Source organism: Engystomops pustulosus, chromosome 9 (genome assembly GCF_040894005.1).
Source record: "Engystomops pustulosus chromosome 9, aEngPut4.maternal, whole genome shotgun sequence".
NCBI classification, from domain to species: Eukaryota; Metazoa; Chordata; class Amphibia; order Anura; family Leptodactylidae; genus Engystomops; species Engystomops pustulosus.
Window position 1 is genome coordinate 11837642 of NC_092419.1, and position 19066 is coordinate 11856707.

A 19066-nucleotide genomic window follows, 5' to 3' on the forward strand; every position below is an offset into this window, starting at 1 on the left:
CCTTAGTCATCGCCGCTAGGGAAGCCATTCCTACTTAAACAGGCACAATTCATGGGGGAGGTCAAAGGTGACTGGAGCAGACCGGTGTTACCTGGGCGAGCTGGTTTCCAGTGCGGGGACGGCGCGCAGGTGCTCATCATGCCTTCCCTACACTCCAGGAAGCGCATCGGAGTCTGTCTCAATGAGAACAAGAGAAGAAAACTGAATTTTCACCTATTTGAGGAGCTGTGCAGGTCAGTCCCGTGTTATATATGTTGCATTGTGTATGTGTATATGTATATAGGTGCCATACGGGGAGCAGCCTATGTACTGGACTACTATATACATTCCATTGGGGGAGTCGGTGTCGCACATAGTACATCCTGGTGTAGTGTATTACAGGTTTCCGCCATCTATATAGCATGTATATAAACTTATATATAGTATAGTATATAGTACATAACTTTCCTTATGTAACGTTACGTGTAAATCGGTGTAATGCACAGGATTTAGCGGCAGTCCTATGTAAAATCACTGGTGCCGCATCATTCATCACATCACAAGGAGTAAAGTCTAACAGCTATAACAATCTATAAGATCTCTATTATATATACGGTAATATGTTACTGTGTGAGCTGTATACTGTGTCATGTGCTATATGTATTATCCCACGTGGATATAGTATATACCTGTATGTGTCATTTGGATGAAATCAATATTGAAGCCCTATTTTGTGGGTTAATACTGATTATATTATGTGGAATTAGGATACGTGTCTATTCGCCTCTTTAAAGAAGGTCTCCGTTTCTATAGGACCTGATTTGTATTTCACAGAGAGCCTATTGCTTACAATGAGAACTGTGTCATTCTTTAATTCTCCTGTGGTGGCGCTCTAGGAAAATCTGTGTATTTGCCCACAGGGCAGGTGCCAGTGCTGGGCATACTTGGGCAAGTCCCGGAGGCAAAGAGCTGCTGGGGAGGGCCCACATAAGGTTGTACATAAAGAATCCATAGGGGTGAGGGGGGCTGTATCTTATGATTCCATGGGGTGGGAGGAGGGCTGTATATAAAATACCCATAAGGGGGGGGCTGTATATAAAATACCCATAAGGGGGGGCTGTATATAAAATACCCATAAGGGGGGCTGTATATAAAATACACATAAGGGGGGGTTGTATATAAAATACCCATAAGGGGGCTGTATATAAAATACCCATAAGGGGGGGCTGTATATAAAATACCCATAAGGGGGCTGTATTTAAAATACCCATAAGGGGGCTGTATTTAAAATAACCATGAGGGAGTCTGTATATAAAATACCCATAAGGGGGGCTGTATATAAAATACCTATGAGGGGGCTGTATATAAAATACCCATGAGGGAGGCTATATATAAAATACCCATGAGGGGGGGCTGTATATAAAATACCCATGAGGGGGGGCTGTATATAAAATACCCATGAGGGGGGGGCTGTATATAAAATACCTATGAGGGGGCTGTATATAAAATACCCATGAGGGGCTGTATATAAAATACCCTTGAGGGGGCTGTATATAAAATACCCATGAGGGAGGCTGTATATAAAATACCCATGAGGGAGGCTGTATATAAAATACCCATGAGGGGGGGCTGTATATAAAATACCCATGAGGGGGGGCTGTATATAAAATACCCATGAGGGGGGGCTGTATATAAAATACCCATGAGGGGGGGCTATATATAAAATACCCATGAGGGGGGGCTGTATATAAAATAAAAATACATCTTTGACCAGGTCTGGCCACCAGTAATAGCGGGAGATGAGGGCCAAGGAGCGCTGCACCCCAGGGTGCCCAGCCAGACGAGAAGAATGTCCCCAAGACAGAATCCTCTTCCTGAGAGCAGGTCTAACATACGTCTTGCCAGGAGGCAGCTGCCGAAGGTCCACCGGAGCTGCAACAACAAGTTGATCAGGAGAAATTATGTGCCGAGGAACTGGTTCATCTCCAACAACATCTGACGAACGGGACAGAGCATCAGCCTTGATATTCTTGTCTGCCGGACGAAAATGAATCAGCAAGTCAAAGCGGGAGAAGAACAAAGACCACCGGGCTTGCCTGGGATTCAGGCGCTGGGCTGTCTGGAGGTACAGAAGATTCTTGTGGTCAGTGTACACACAAACAGGATGGAGAGCTCCCTCCAGAAGATATCGCCATTCTTCAAGAGCAAGTTTGATGGCTAATAGTTCTCTGTCTCCAATGGAATAATTTCTCTCAGCAGGAGAAAAAGTCTTGGAAAAGAAACCGCAAGTCAAAGTTCGGCCCTTGGGCCCTTTCTGAGTGAGCACCGCTCCAGCTCCTATGGAGGATGCGTCCACCTCCAGAAGAAAGGGTTTGTCCGTATCTGGCCTAGAGAGTACGGGAGCCGAGGAGAAAGCAGACTTTAACTTGGAGAAGGCCATTTCAGCAGCTGGAGACCACGTGGATTGGCACCCTTCTTGGTGAGCGCCACGATGGGGGACACCAGAGTGGAGAAATGGGGAATAAACTGACGGTAATAGTTCGCAAACCCCAGGAACCTCTGTATGGCTCGGAGACCCTCTGGACGTGGCCACTGAAGAACTGCAGACAGCTTCGCGGGGTCCATCTGAAGGCCTCTGTTGGAAATTATGTAACCAAGGAAGGGAAGGCAGTGCTGGTGAAACAGGCATTTTTCTAACTTGGCATAGAGGTGATTGGCACGAAGTCGACCTAGAACTTGTCGTACGTGTGCCTGGTGGGACTCAAGGTCTGGAGAGTACACCAAGATGTCATCGAGGTAGACCACGACACAAGTATAAAGAAGGTCCCAAAAAATGTCGTTCACAAACTCCTGAAAAACAGCAGGGGCATTACACAGTCCAAAGGGCATCACTAGGTACTCAAAGTGCCCGTCACGGGTGTTAAACGCCGTCTTCCACTCATCACCTTTGCGGATCCGGATGAGATTGTAAGCCCCACGGAGGTCCAGCTTGGAGAACACCTTGGAACCACGTAGGCGATCAAAGAGTTCTGTAATCAACGGCAGAGGGTAACGGTTTTTTACCCTGATCTTATTCAGCCCACGATAGTCTATACAGGGACGTAGGGAGCCGTCCTTCTTGGTAACGAAGAAAAACCCTGCGCCAGCCGGAGAGGAGGACTTGCGTATAAAACCCCTCTGCAGATTCTCCTTGATGTAGTCGGACATGGCTAGAGACTCAGGTACTGAAAGAGGGTAGACACGACCTCTGGGAGGAGTGGCGCCAGGAAGAAGATCCACAGGGCAATCATAGGGACGATGTGGTGGTAGAATCTCCGCCTGCTTCTTGGAGAAAACGTCCGAAAAGTCCCGATAACAAGCTGGCAGACCCTCCAGAGACTTGGGAGCCAGAGTCGAAGTCCTCACAGGTAGCGGACGGGGAACCTGCATACAACGTGAAGCACAGTTCGGACCCCAACGGAGGATATGCCCGGAGGACCAGTCCAGTACAGGGGCATGAAGCTGCAACCAGGGGAGACCCAGCAGTAGAGCAGATGTGCTTTGGGGCAGCACAAAAAACGAAAGTCTCTCTTGATGTAGGGCACCAACTTGCAGAAGCAGGGGCTCCGTGCGAAACCAGATGGGTACGGAGAGAATCTGACCATTGACCGAGGCAATAGACAATGGCTTCTCAAGACGAACCACCGGGAAGTGATGCCGAGAGACCAAGGCTGCATCCACGAAGTTCGCTGTAGAGCCCGAGTCCAGGAAGGCAGTAACCTGGATCTGGGTACCGGTGCCAACGCTGAGGAGCACGGGAAGAGTCAGACGTGGAGAAGCTGTATTTACACCTAGGGACGCTTCTCCCAAGAAGCCTAGGTGCTGGCGTTTCCCGGACGTTGAGGACGGACAGGACAGGAACCGATGAAATGCTCAGGGCTGGCACAGTACAGACATAGGTTCTCCTGTCGGCGTCTTGAACGCTCACGTAGAGTGAGCCGGGTTCGGTCAACCTGCATGGGTTCCTCAGCAGAAGATTCAGGCGGACCCTGGAGCGGTCTTTGGAAGACTGGCGCCAGGCGAGGAATGCGTCTAACACGGCCTTGGGGATACTCGGAGCGTAGTTCCTCAGCTCGCTCCTTAAACCGAACATCAATTCGAGTGGCCAAGGTGATGAGGTCACTCAGAGTAGATGGAAGATCCCGAGCTGCCAGTGCGTCCTTGACCTGCGCAGAGAGCCCTTTCTTAAATGTAGCGATGAGGGCTGCATCGTTCCACGCAAGTTCAGAAGCCAGGGTGCGGAATTGAACTGCGTACTCTCCCACCGATGAGTTGCCCTGACGCAAGTTCAACAATGCAGACTCCGCAGAGGAGGCTCGTGCTGGTTCCTCGAAGACAGACCGGAACTCTGACAGAAACGCAGTGAGGTTAGACACAACCGGGTCATCTCTGTCCTAAAGCGGAGTAGCCCAGGCCAGGGCTTTCCCGGAAAGAAGGCTGAGGACAAATGCCACCTTGGACCGCTCTGTGGCAAATTGCGACGGCATCAGTTCTATGTGCAAGGAGCACTGGGTTATAAAGCCCCTGCACATCTTTGGATCTCCATCATACTTGCCGGGCAAAGAGAGGCGTAGCCTGGGTTCAGCAGCAGGAAGATAAGCCGGAGCAGCAGGGGTCGCAGCGGCCGCTTCAGGAGACTGTTGCTGATGTTGGGTAGCAAGTAGTTGTTGGAGCATGGCGGTGACTTGCTCTAGCTGATTCCGCTGTGCTGCAATCTGCCGGGACTGGTGGATCACGATGGTGGCGAGATCAGGCTGACTGGGAGAAGGAGCCTCGGCGGGATCCATGGCCGGATCTTACTGTTAGGATCAGTGGATCCTCTGGACCACCGCGGGAGATGTAACTAGCCAACACCCGGAACCGGAGCCTAGCGGCACCTGGTTTTCACCAGAGCCCGCCGCAAAGCGGGTTGGACTTGCTGCGGCAGGATACCACTAGGTCGTTCCCAGGTGTGACTAGCCCACGGTGGCAGCCGAGGTCGAGGTACCTTAACGGATGACAAACTCGTAGTCGGGTCCAGGCACAGGGTCAGGGCAGGCGGCAGAGATGCAACGTCAGGTTCAAGTCCGGGGTCAGCAACAGGAGGTCCAGGCAGGAGGGAACGGTAACACAGGCACACAGCAACAGGGAGGAACACAGGTAACACGGCAACACAGAACTCAGGAACGGGAACACACAGGAATACACTGGAACGCAGGAATACAGGAATACGCAGGAACACAGCAATACTCGCTAGGAAGCTTTCTCTAAGGCTAAGAGGCACAAAGATCCGGCAGGGAATGATGGGAGACAAAGGGTTATATACAAAACAGGAAATGACCAATACTAATCACCTGTGCGCTGGCCCTTTAAATCTTGAGGCAGTGCCGCGCGCGCGCCCTAGGGAGCGGGGCCGCGCGCGAGACCCAGTCCGGACGGGAGCGGGAGCCAGGAGAGGTGAGTGCACCGGAGCAGCAGTGGGGCAGCGGAGGGAGGCACGGGTGCACCCGCGATCCGCGATATGGATCGCGGGGGTGCCCGCAACGGAGGCACGGGTGCACCCGCGATCCGCGGTATGGATCGCGGGGGTGCCCGTGACAATACCCATGAGGGAGGCTGTATATAAAATACCCATGAGGGGGCTGTATATAAAATAACCATGATGAGGCTGTATATAAAATACCCATGAGGGGGCTGTATATAAAATACCCATGAGGGGGGTTGTATATAAAATACCCATGAGGGGCTGTATATAAAATACCCATGAGGGGGCTGTATATAAAATACCCATGAGGGGCTGTATATAAAATACCCATGAGGGGGCTGTATATAAAATAACTATGAGGAGGCTGTATATAAAATAACCATGAGGGAGGCTGTATATAAAATACCCATGAGGGAGGCTGTATATAAAATACCCATGAGGGGGGCTGTATATAAAATACCCATGAGGGGGCTGTATATAAAATACCCATGAGGGGGCTGTATATAAAATAACTATGAGGAGGCTGTATATAAAATACCCATGAGGGAGGCTGTATATAAAATACCCATGAGGGGGCTGTATATAAAATACCCATGAGGGGGCTGTATATAAAATAACTATGAGGAGGCTGTATATAAAATACCCATGAGGGAGGCTGTATATAAAATACCCATGAGGGAGGCTGTATATAAAATACCCATGAGGGGGCTGTATATAAAATACCCATGAGGGGGCTGTATATAAAATACCCATGAGGGGGCTGTATATAAAATACCCATGAGGGGGGCTGTATATAAAATACCCATGAGGGGGGCTGTATATAAAATACCCATGAGGGGGGCTGTATATAAAATACCCATGAGGGAGGCTGTATATAAAATACCCATGAGGGAGGCTGTATATAAAATACCCATGAGGGGGCTGTTTGATATAATAAACTAGGGAACAGGAGACAGTTTTAGTTTTTGACTTTTTAATGCCACCACATGCGTTCACTGTAAAGGGGCCGCCTGAGGCTCTGTCACCCAGGGGCCTACTGATACCTGGGGCTGACCCTGTTTCCGCTATAAATAGTAGTCGATCATGGAGATCCCAGAAAAGGGAGACTCTGCTTCTTACAAAATTGGATTTCCAAAATAAGACAACTCCTTTAAATATGAAACATCAGGTCTAGATTTCTTAGATACGGCAGTGAGTGGAAACTGGTGGATTATGAGAAGCTTGAGAGCTTTACCGACCACCAGTTTAGCGTTGGTGTTGATGGTTCTATCAGAAACACGGAGGACCTTTGCATGTGAGGATATAACTGGAAGATCAAGTCCTCAGACGTTACAAATTTGTTCCTGAGGCCATTAGAGATCAAAGAGAAGTTGTTTTGTTTACATGTATACGGCCACCATTAGGGATTGGGCATGGACTCAGATCTCTAGTCCCGTGGTTTATCCTTGTAGATCCATGTTCCTCAAAGTTTCTCCACCATTGTCCATGAGAACTTACCTCTGTCTGGATTTCAAGTGTTTTTATTGTAACCTTTATTGTTTCATATTGTTGTCATTTGATTGTTTTTTTTGTGGTCCTGTTTATGTAGTTTTTCTTCAACCTTTGTCTTGTCTCTGTTTTCTAGGAATCATGGATATGAAGTAACAGAGGTAAGAAATCTTAAGAATCCACCTTCTGCCGCCTGACCCCATGACAGTAATGGTTATGTGTAAACTTCTCGCCCTTCCTATAGAGATTTCCTTTTTTTCTAGAGTCTCTTTGGTTCTATGTCAGGTATTTTCTATTACATCGCCGACATACCTCAAGAGTGACAGAGAAGGGCGTGAAGAAGACTTAGACTTCTAAGAAGCCCTCAAACTTAACCTTAACACTATCTAGCAAATGGCACCGAGGATTACCGTATTTTTCGGACTATAAGGCGCCCAAAAAAGCCTATGATTTTCTTAGAAATAAAAAAGTGCGCCTTATAGTCCGATGCGCCTAATATATGAAACGGGAATAGCCATAGTGCGAACCACAGCCTAACCACGGTGCCATCTCCCTGTCCGACCACTCACCTCTGCTCCCTGTGTCCTTGCTGCTGCTTGCGGAGGATGTAGCCCAATACGATCTGTGGCCTACGCTCTCCTCCGTCCTCGCCATCTTGGCTCGTCTCTACCACAACAGAACTCCGTGAGTTTGCGGGGGCCTGGGGCGTTCTTTCTTCTCTTCATCATGCCCCCCGTCTTAGGTATGCACTCGGGGTGCTGCTGTGGAGGGTCACTGCTGTGGAGAGTCGGTTTACCAGTGCTGGTGGCGGAGCAGGTTCTCTATGCGACCTCTCGGCATCCAAACCACGCCCCCGGACCCCTTCTAACCCAATCAGCCGCCTGCGCCTTATAATCCGGTGCGCCTTATGTATGCACCTAGACGTCTTAGCTACCCTTTATTCTTAATGCGCCTTATAATCCGGTGCGCCTTATGTATGCACCTTGATGTCTTAGCTGCCCTTTATTCCTAATGCGCCTTATAGTCCGGTGCGCCTAATCAGCCGAAAAATACGCTAAGTTTCTTTGGGGAGTAGTCGTTCAATCTAGATCTTTATATTAACAGGTCAGTGTGTGATATATTTGGGACCTTGTCTTATATGATGGTGGTCCTACTCTTTGATGACCACTCGATGTTGAGTTTTCCCAATGGAAGACTAGACAAAGTGATCCTCAACATTGACTAACAATCCTCCAAGGCTCAACTTGTTACTTCCAACATTATTGGTTCAACAATTTATGGAAATGAAATGTTTATAAACCAAGAGATTGCTTAAAATGTTCTTCCCAATAGGTCAACGTTGGGGAACCAGATTTGAGTAGACATACAGTAGACACATCCAGTGTCGGACTGGGTTTCCTTAGGCCCACCAGAGAAAATCAATCTGGGGGCCCACTCTTCATTATCCCCCCAGGAAATATACTTTAGCAGTCTCCAAATTGTGGTGTTTTCTGATGGACCTTTGGGGTTCAGTATTGGGTTGAGCCAGGGGCCCACCGGAGGATCCTCTGGTACCCTGGTGGGCCAGTCCGACACTGGACACATCTCTGCTTTATAATTGGTTTCCAGAACGTTATGATGGGTTCTTATTGTGTCATCTTCAGGTTGACCTCACCAAATGTCTCAATAGCCAAGGGCCGTTTGATCTCATTATCCACAAGTTGTCAGACCTCCTGGTAGAAGCTGGTCAGGACCTGGCGTCTCATCACCTCGTCCAGAGGCTTCAGGTAAAACCATACAAAATAAAGAAGAGGGTTATGATATACAAACCAAGGAGCAAGGAAGGGAACTAAAAATACAACTGGAAGGTATAAAGGCCAATGTTGTATACCTAAAGGGTGTATACCTAAGGAACAATGTAAACTTGGCCATACAATGAGCCACACCCATTATGTCTGTATAGATATACATTAGCGAGGTGTAAATTACATGACAATTGTGTAAATATTGAAATTATACATGAAAACCTTGAGTGTCACGTACACATACTAGAAATGGCAGCCATATAGCCTAGCGTAGATACCTAAACTACTATATATTGTGGGCAATATATACTGTATGGACATAAAATAACCGATAGGTATAGGAGTAGATAGTATATGGTAGTAAAATAGTATATAATATAGTAATATATACCATAGGGTGATATACAGTACAGGAGTATATGGAGTAGGGTGGTAAATTGTACATAGTGTAGCAGTACGGTATATAGTATCAGATATTATGGAGGTATATAGTAATGGGTGGACAAAACTACTATACTAGTTTATATTGTAGAGTAATAGTAAATAGTACAGGGTGGGAAATTGTATGAAGTATATTTTATATAGGGTGGGAAATAGTATAGAAGTGTAGAGTTTGAAGTAGTAAAATAGTATGCAGTATAGTAGTATATAGTATAGAGTGCTAAAATAACATAGTATGGAAGTGTGTAGTATAGATTATTAAGGAAGCAGGGCCGGCGCCAACACTGGGCATACATGGGCATGAGCCGGGGCCAGAGATGCTGGGGGGCCCACATAAGGCTGGACATAAGGAATTCATAGGCAATTCTATATAAGTATATAGCATAGGGTGGTAAAATAGTATAAAGTATAGAAGTATATAGCATAGGGAGGTAAAATATTACATAGTATAGAAGTATATAGCAGGGGGTGATAAAATAGTATATAGTATAGAAGTATATAGTATAGGGAGGTAAAATAGTATATAGTATAGAAGTATATAGTATAGGGAGGTAAAATGGTATATAGTATACAGTAGTAGATATTAATGGATGGTCAAAATGACCATAGTAGTTTATGTTGTACAGTAATAGTATATAGTACAGGGTGGGACAATTGTATATAGTGTTAATATAAGGTGGTAAGTAGCATAGAAGTATTAGTATACAGTACAGGTTGGCAGTAGCAGATACCACTAGTAGTATACTCTGTATTGCAGTGGAATAGTATAGGATGGTACATTGCACAGTGTTAGGCTACATTCAGACAAATGTATGGGGGATATATATACGGCTGATATACGTCCCCAATAGACGACAATGGGCGCACGGGGCCCAACGGGAGTGGTATGGTGCTGCACAAGTGCAGCACCGCTCCGAGCCCTGTAGAAAGATGGGACATGTCGCCATATATTCCTACGGAGAGGGACGGGGGTGAGCGGCGCTGTCCCCCTCCTCCTCTCCCCGGCACTGCCATGTGCCTGCTGCGCTACGGTACGGCGGGCAATGGCAGTGTGAATGTGGCCTTAAATAGTATATGGTATTTATTGTACATCATAGTGTGATAACGTATGGTATATAATGACAGTCTGTATTGAGTACACTGCATGTTGTGCACAGGTCTATCTGGACACGCACCCCTTCACCGTCCTTCTGGACCCCCTCCCTGCTCTGCACACACTTCTAGACCGCTTCCAGTCCTATCACCTTCTACGAAGCCTGGAGACCAGACAGAAAGGTCAGCGACAAAGTTATTCTATACTTTACTGTAGGTAGACGTGGCTGGGCTGAGCATGCATGTGCACGGGGAAGTCAGCAGGGAGTTCTCTTTTCTAAAAGCTACCTTCTCCCTATAGTGGTAGAGATGGTGTAATATGTATTCACCATATTATTTCTTTGTGCAGGGGTCAGCGCTGTGTTCTCGCCTCCGTGTGTGGAGCTGATGTCCAGGCGCAGCGATGTGGTGGCTTTGGTCAGAGATCACCTTACATTCCCTATAAGTAAGGATTGTGGTTTTGAACTAGAATATAAATTATTATGTCCAGCCTTTGGCTGACGGCTTGTTCATCTGACAGCTATTCCTTTATACTCCCCCAAAACACACGCATGCTTAACGTCAGGAACGGATTAAGGTTGGTGGGGGCCCCGGGGAGCGCGCCTTGGGAGCCCTCCTTATAATCCGGCCCTGATGCATGTGTTCTCATTGAAACAAGAGAATAACCTCCAGGCAGTGGCTGATCTCACTACAGAATATAAGACATTTTAACCTGAACCTTATCCTGGTATCGGAGGAGTAGACACTGCGGCACCATAAACTAGGCAGGGAAGGGTTAACTACACACCTTTGGAGGGAAGGTCACATTAGATAATAAAACAAACATCCCTTGTGACAGCGGTGACATCCCTGCGCCAATCTCATCCACCAGTGACTACCCAGCTGTCCTTAAAGGGCTCGTCCAGCCTGGTATCACTTACTGTACAGTGTGTACAAGGTGGTGCCAGCTGCCTCCCGGGTATAATGGATCATTATCTCAGATACCGGCCTCTATGTGTGGTACAGAGCGCGGGGGCAAAGTTCTGCAGGTGTGTCCGGGGTGAGGTGTGAGCACCCGCTGCTGCCGTCACCCGGCCCTGGAGTATTGATTGGCTATTTGCATTTCTATCATTGCTCTGTGGTTTGGGTGCAGGGTGGGTGTTGGGTTCCCTGTATACAAGGTGCGGGGCGGGTGCCATTATTTGTAAATAGATTCCATGGAGACGTCGCTGCGGGGCATCTGTATACATGACGTGTCACACTAAGCCGTATACACCTGGTGGCGGCATTATACACAGTCATTATATCATCTGCCCCCGAGGCCAGGACTGCCGGGAACTGCACAGGATTATAATAATATAGAGAAGAGGGTGATAATGTGTTATGGGGGGGGAAGTGGAGGGGTAGTGTGTGTGGGGGGTGATAGTGTAATATAAGAGGGGGGATAGTGTAATATAAGAGGGGGATAGTGTATTATAAGAGGGGGGATAGTGTAATATAAGAGGGGGATAGTGTAATATAAGAGGGGGATAGTGTAATATAAGAGGGGTGATAGTGTAATATAAGAGGGGGGATAGTGTAATATAAGAGGGGGATAGTGTAATATATGAGGGGGATAGTGTAATATAAGAGGGGGGATAGTGTATTATAAGAGGGGGGATAGTGTAATATAAGAGGGGGGATAGTGTAATATAAGAGGGTGATAGTGTAATATAAGAGGGTGATAGTGTAATATAAGAGGGTGATAGTGTAATATAAGAGGGGTGATAGTGTAATATAAGAGGGGGGATAGTGTAATATAAGAGGGGGGATAGTGTAATATAAGAGGGGGGATAGTGTAATATAAGAGGGGGTGATAGTGTAATATAAGAGGGGGGATAGTGTAATATAAGAGGGGGGATAGTGTAATATAAGAGGGGGGATAGTGTAATATAAGAGGGGGGATAGTGTAATATAAGAGGGGTGATAGTGTAATATAAGAGGGGTGATAGTGTAATATAAGAGGGGTGATAGTGTAATATAAGAGGGGGGATAGTGTATTATAAGAGGGGGGATAGTGTAATATAAGAGGGGGGATAGTGTAATATAAGAGGGGGATAGTGTAATATAAGAGGGGTGATAGTGTAATATAAGAGGGGGGATAGTGTAATATAAGAGGGGGATAGTGTAATATATGAGGGGGATAGTGTAATATAAGAGGGGGGATAGTGTATTATAAGAGGGGGGATAGTGTAATATAAGAGGGGGGATAGTGTAATATAAGAGGGTGATAGTGTAATATAAGAGGGTGATAGTGTAATATAAGAGGGTGATAGTGTAATATAAGAGGGGTGATAGTGTATTATAAGAGGGGGGATAGTGTAATATAAGAGGGGGGATAGTGTAATATAAGAGGGTGATAGTGTAATATAAGAGGGGTGATAGTGTAATATAAGAGGGTGATAGTGTAATATAAGAGGGGGGATAGTGTAATATAAGAGGGTGATAGTGTAATATAAGAGGGGTGATAGTGTAATATAAGAGGGGTGATAGTGTATTATAAGAGGGGGGATAGTGTAATATAAGACGGGGGATAGTGTAATATAAAAGGGTGATAGTGTAATATAAGAGGGGTGATAGTGTAATATAAGAGGGGTGATAGTGTAATATAAGAGGGGGAATAGTGTAATATAAGAGGGGGGATAGTGTAATATAAGAGGGGTGATAGTGTAATATAAGAGGGGGGATAGTGTAATATAAGAGGGGGGATAGTGTAATATAAGAGGGGGGATAGTGTAATATAAGAGGGGGGATAGTGTAATATAAGAGGGTGATAGTGTAATATAAGAGGGGTGATAGTGTAATATAAGAGGGGTGATAGTGTAATATAAGAGGGGTGATAGTGTAATATAAGAGGGGTGATAGTGTATTATAAGAGGGGATAGTGTAATATAAGAGGGGGGATAGTGTAATATAAGAGGGGGGATAGTGTAATATAAGAGGGGGGATAGTGTAATATAAGAGGGGGATAGTGTAATATAAGAGGGGGGATAGTGTAATATAAGAGGGGGGATAGTGTAATATAAGAGGGGGGATAGTGTAATATAAGAGGGTGATAGTGTAATATAAGAGGGGTGATAGTGTAATATAAGAGGGGTGATAGTGTATTATAAGAGGGGATAGTGTAATATAAGAGGGGGAATAGTGTAATATAAGAGGGGGGATAGTGTAATATAAGAGGGGGTGATATTATAATATTAGAGGGTTGATCCTATATTATAATGTTTACTCTAGGCAGCACCTATTAGTTTAGAAATGACCCCTGACAATAATCTGATCACACAGTGTCCTCCAGCATCGGCTCTGGTCTGCGGTGGAGCTGGGCAGTAATTGTCAGATATCCCTGCAGCGCCTCCGCAGGGGAAATGAAGAAATACACAACGTCCTTACCAGTCCATATGCATAATGCATGACAGAACAGCCCCCCAGACCCAGAGACCCTCCCTGTCTACACTATACACTGAGACATGATAGATTAGCTCATATATATTTTAACTCTTTGTAGACAGTCCCTTTGATGAATTTCAAAGATCAAATTAACTTTTACTATCACCCAATAATAATTACCTCCAATTCTTCCTTCTCTTACAGTTTGCAAAACCCAGGTGGCTCATGGTCCGCGCTCACACGAGGTCAGTATTATCTACTATATATCTACTGTATCTTTCTTCTACAGGAAAATATTAACACTTTTTGGGAAGAAATTCCGAGACAGAAAGTGATTGTACAATCCTTTTATGATAAGTTGTCAGTGTGATCTAATCCTTAGCGATCAGCAGGAAGTTGTAGGGGGACCACACAGGAAGTGCTTCGTTTTCCTGCAGTGCCTCTACAGGCGAAATGAAGAATTACACCATGTCCAGTGAAATAAATGGACTGTCTATGTAATGCATGGACATGAAGGTCCTCATGAGCTAGAGTCCAGGATTAGTCACACGTACATAATTCATGGACCGCAAGGATCAGCTGTAAGGTGTCTGTAATGAAGCTTTATTGATAATCCTTGGTCCCATTACAGCAAAAAAAAGTTTGAAACTCCAATTGTCACTGGGGCAACCTATCTTGTACGTAACCCAGGGACTGCCTGTAATATGTTTTAGAAATGTTGTAAAATCCCTGTAAGGAGCTTTTGAATAATCCCTATATCCTCCATCTAACCCTATGTTGTTCCTATGTTACAGATGTCATTGATTTTCAATGTCCAGGGTTTGAGGGATGTGACTCCCCCTTGTCTTCTTCAAAGCTTCATCAACCACAGCGCCACCCTCTATAAAATCTTCGTCGTGGGTTCACAACATTTTGTCGTCAAAAGACCGTCCATACATAACTTTCCTATGGGGGAGACAGGTCGGTGTTCCAGAATCTTCATGTCGATGTTTTGCACACCACAGGGGGGGGGATGATGGGAATTGTAGTTCTGCAACAAATGATGTAGAATTTCTTCTGTGCGACTCGTTTATGGAGAACAGATATTTCTGTACTTTGACACGAATTGTAGAAGTATTAAGAGATTGATTTCCTAATATATTTTCAATAGCTATAGATAAGCAGAGGAAATGGAAGGGTTGGTCAATGAGTATCAATAAGTGATTGGTGCTCGAATATCTTCACAATTTACATATTTGGTTTTTTTTTTCTGTCTACAGACCAAAAAACAATCTTCTTTAACAGCCACCAGGTCTCTAAGGCAGAGTCCTGTTCACACCTGTCTCAAGTGAGTGCATTCAAGGGTTCACTTACTTTGTTATGTGCATGTAACTTCATTAAGTTGTATTATTGGGGCACATTTACTTACCCGGTCCCGTCGCGATCCCACGGTGCGTTGTCCGACGAGGATTTGGGTCTGCCGGGTTCACTAAGGTCGTGCGCCCGATATCCAGCAGGTGTCGCTGCTGCGCCGAGGTTCGCCGGAGTTCACCTGCTTCTTCCCGGTGCATGTAAGTGCTGATTTTGCGACACATTTGTTTTTTAAATTCTGCGGTTTTTCCAAATCCGTAGGGTTGTCCGACAGCCACGCCCCCTGATTTCTTTCGCGTGAAAGCCAGCGCCGATGTGCCACAATCCGATCGCGTGCACCAAAATCCTGGGGCAATTTGGAGCAAAACGGAAATATTCGGGAAACCCGACGAAAGTGCAGCGTTCACACCCTTAATAAATGAGCCCCATTATGTTGAGTAGTCCTGAACCTTTTTGGCCCCATAGACCAGTAGTGAACATGTTGATTCTCCCAGGGTTTTGGGTAACACTGCTGAAGGTGTTGGGATGCAAGAAGGACTTGACGAGAGAGATGGCACATGCCTCTTGCCTACCATCACGTCGGTATTGAGGTCACCCTCTATAAAATTTCAAGTCAAGTGCTACGCTTTGTGCTACTACTAAGGAAAAGCAATGCTTAGTACTTTTCGAGTCTAAAGGGGTCCAAAAGGTCCCTTTTCCCCAATCGGACCACCACCATAAACAGATTCTGATATTGTCCCTTGTTGCATTTCTATGCACCACCATTGGCCTTCCATACAACTCCTATGGACTCCATACTAAATAAGCCGCACATGCCCTTCATGATTGGAGATCTCTTTGCTTCCATCTTTGTCAAGATTGCTCCTGAGATGTTCTTCTCTGCTTTCAGGCACCCTTGTATCCAGATGTCCTGCCTCCATCAGATGATGTGGTCAGGCAGGTGGTTCAGGGTCTTCAGGAGGCTCTGGGGATGTCTCTCTTTGGAGTGGATTTAATAGTGGACACACAGACTGGACGTTGTGCAGTGATTGATGTCAATGCTTTTCCGGGTAAGTGAATCTATAGGAGATATTCTGAGATCCTGATACATATATAGAGTTGTACTCAGGGTTGGCTGCAGGTTTGCAGTAGGCCCCTGGGTGACAGTGCCTCAGTGGGCCCCTTTGCGGTGAACTGACATGGCGACATTAAAAATTCAGACTCCTGTTCCCTAAAATATTCCCTAGTTTATCATCCTAAATGACCCCCTCATGGTTAATTCATATGCAGCACACATCATCCCCTATGGATTCATTAGATACAGCCCCCTCACCCCATGGATTGGGCCCCCCAGGAGCCCTGGCACCTGCCCAGTGCCGGCACTGGCCATGGTGTACTTCATTTCCTTTTGGCTTGAGATATCACGAGATAAGTGTTGTAACATGATAAGCTTTAACCATCAAGGACCACTTATCTCCAGGTATCTTAAACCAAGAGGAGAGATAAGGAAAGGCCACATCTTTGGAGCATTGTCCGATCAATCATTTCCACATTGCTTCTTTTTCAGGCTACGAGGGCGTTACCGAATTTTTCCCAGCTTTACTGTCACATGTAGACAAACTCCTCAAAAACAACAAAGAACCATCGTCTTCTTTGGAAAGCTCCTCAGATGTCCCTACATGTGACGATCGCAAGATGGACCTAAGATCTCTCCCAGAACCTTGTAAAAGACAAGTCAGTAGCCCATCATACTTTACAATGCGTACCCCTGCCTTATCTACTGATTGGTGATGGAGGAGATACCCAAACCAATGGACCTTTCTGTAGTAAAATAAACTTATTGCTCAATCTTTCATTATGATGAAATTGCCACCCGAGGAACCACATGGAATTGGCCAGTCACGTCTACGAGAAGAGGAACCACATGGAATTGGCCAGTCACGTCTACGAGAAGAGGAACCACATGGAATTGGCCAGTCACGTCTACGAGAAGAGGAACCACATGGAATTGGCCAGTCACGTCTACGAGAAGAGGAACCACATGGAATTGGCCAGTCACGTCTACGAGAAGAGGAACCACATGGAATTGGCCAGTCACGTCTACGAGAAGAGGAACCACATGGAATTGGCCAGTCACGTCTACGAGAAGAGGAATGTGGACCATTAGTAATGAAGATGACCATCAATATCCGACGTAGACCCTGAATATTTCAATTTTAATCAGTTTTCACAGCAAAGCATGAAACTTCTCTCCAGACGGATAACTCGCGCATTGCCATGACATCTGTGATCCATGGAAGAATGTAGTCTTGTAGATCTATCGAATCCTATCAAGGACCTTCTGCTTCTCGACGTCAAACCAATTATAATTTATTTAATGGACAAAACTTAGAAGTAACATGATGATGAAAATATTAATATTACTTCTGACAATCAATACAATGGGGCAAATCTAATCTTTAGCCATTGTGACTTTTTGAGGAACAACTTTGGAAAACTTGGACAGTGAAGTCAACATCTGCTCTGAGCTTATTAACAGGCCGAAGCTTTACTCTATAATCTAGCCACAAAACACAGGCTGAAGACAGTATACAGGGTACAGGAACACGCGCAAAGCATTGGCAGAGTATAGTCTGGAAGACGGAGATTGAGGCCAAGTCTTCTTCTCTTAGCCCCGATGAAGCTCCTCCAGTCGTTCAGCTGCCTTCCTTAGCTCTTCCTCCACCTCATGGATGTCCCTTTCCTAAAAAAAAAACCCACAAATATTAATGTCAATGAAAATACTGATTGTTTTTTTTACATCTCTCTAAAAATATTTTTTGATTTTGTCTTTACAAATTCCATTGAGTAGTGACTCCATGGAGATTCCTGGAGAGTCCATCCACAGTGGAGGCTACGGTATCAATGGTATCTGACTGTATGTTATGAGAAGGGTTAGGTGGCCGTACCTTACATACAGAATGAAACAAGATCGAAGATGCAAATAAAGATCAAAATAATTCATCATGGCCAAATTATACCGACCTCATCTAAGTGGAACATAGAACATGGCCACGGTATATTGACCACGTTTTTTCACAATGCCCACAGAGGTTCTGGCCTGACAGTAATATGGCGCCCCTACCACATATCAAGGTCACCATGGGTCACCATGGGTCTGAGACACTCCCTTTAAAAACACAACACTATCTGCAACCAAGGCCACCCAGTAGCCTTGACTAACACTACAGGTATGTAGGGGCAGGTGTAGACTCTCTCGCCTTGGTAATCTACGGCTGACTACAGACCTTCAGAGTGCAAAGTGTTTGTGATAAGTCGTTTTATTGATAGTAGTGTTATTATTACTCCATAATGACTAAAGTCTCTTTTAACAACGTCCATAAAACGGGGTTATAGCAAACGGGGCTATTGCCAAGAATGTTTTCAGATTTATCATTGGCTCAAGTAAACCTAAACTTACAATAGAGTCTTCACGAGAGTAGTATTAGGGGTGTCCTTCTGGAAACCTGGCCCTACACCACAGACAGTTACCAAAAGAGTGGTCAGCCAACATCTGCTCTTCCCAAGCACTTATGCACATGGGCTCAGTGTCTATGTGCCGTGAAAGGGAAGAAGGAAGTAAATTGCTGAACTATTGGGTTGCTAGTCTTTCCTAAGGTTGGGAAGTAAGAGTTCTCCTTACCGAGAATCCCAATTAAGGCCACCATGTAGGCGTGTGGAGTCTTATAGCCATAGATGCTCCATTAGGGGGATTCTGGGAAAATATGCAAACTTTTCCAAGATGGGATAAGGAAATCCACGCCTCTTTTAGCTTCCTTGTAAGGCAGCTCCCTTGACATCAAGCATGACCTACAAGAGGCCTTATGACATGATGCGGGATTAAAACCAAACCAGTGTATCTATGCGAGAAGGAACAGACTCCCAACTGTAGACAGCACTGTTTCGACCTGATTGGGTCTCCTCAGTACAGTGTAGAGAACTGGTTTGGCTGGGTGAGAGGCTTATGACTAGGGTCGGGAAGTAAGAGTACTTCATACGGAGAGTG

At 45.6% G+C, this 19066-nt stretch overlaps 2 protein-coding genes across 3 annotated transcripts in view; one reads left to right on the forward strand and one right to left on the reverse strand.

Annotated features, from left to right (window-relative positions):
- LOC140076560 (inositol-tetrakisphosphate 1-kinase-like) lies at positions 1–17477 on the forward strand. Its single transcript, XM_072123135.1, has 10 exons — positions 1–233; positions 7107–7131; positions 8614–8736; positions 10353–10470; positions 10637–10732; positions 13897–13937; positions 14487–14652; positions 14952–15019; positions 15932–16091; positions 16589–17477. Exons 1-10 carry the CDS (start codon positions 52–54, stop codon positions 16810–16812), a joined length of 1203 nt encoding a protein of 400 aa, XP_071979236.1. The 5' UTR covers positions 1–51; the 3' UTR covers positions 16813–17477.
- CCER2 (coiled-coil glutamate rich protein 2) overlaps positions 17376–19066 on the reverse strand; it is a 12438-nt gene continuing 10747 nt past the window's right edge. For both annotated transcript variants that reach the window (XM_072123137.1, XM_072123136.1), the window contains one exon: positions 17376–17764. In XM_072123137.1, coding sequence (XP_071979238.1) covers positions 17690–17764 — 75 coding nt within the window. In that variant the 3' untranslated portion in view covers positions 17376–17689. The remainder of the gene's footprint in view (positions 17765–19066) is intronic.

Bases quoted from the DNA above. Each gene is read 5' to 3' on its own strand.
- LOC140076560 (XM_072123135.1), top strand. From the start codon at position 52: ATGGGGGAGGTCAAAGGTGACTGGAGCAGACCGGTGTTACCTGGGCGA. The intron at 8,737-10,352 runs GTAAAACCATAC...TGTTGTGCACAG, and splicing joins ACCTCGTCCAGAGGCTTCAG to GTCTATCTGGACACGCACCC. The intron at 15,020-15,931 runs GTGAGTGCATTC...CTCTGCTTTCAG, and splicing joins CCTGTTCACACCTGTCTCAA to GCACCCTTGTATCCAGATGT.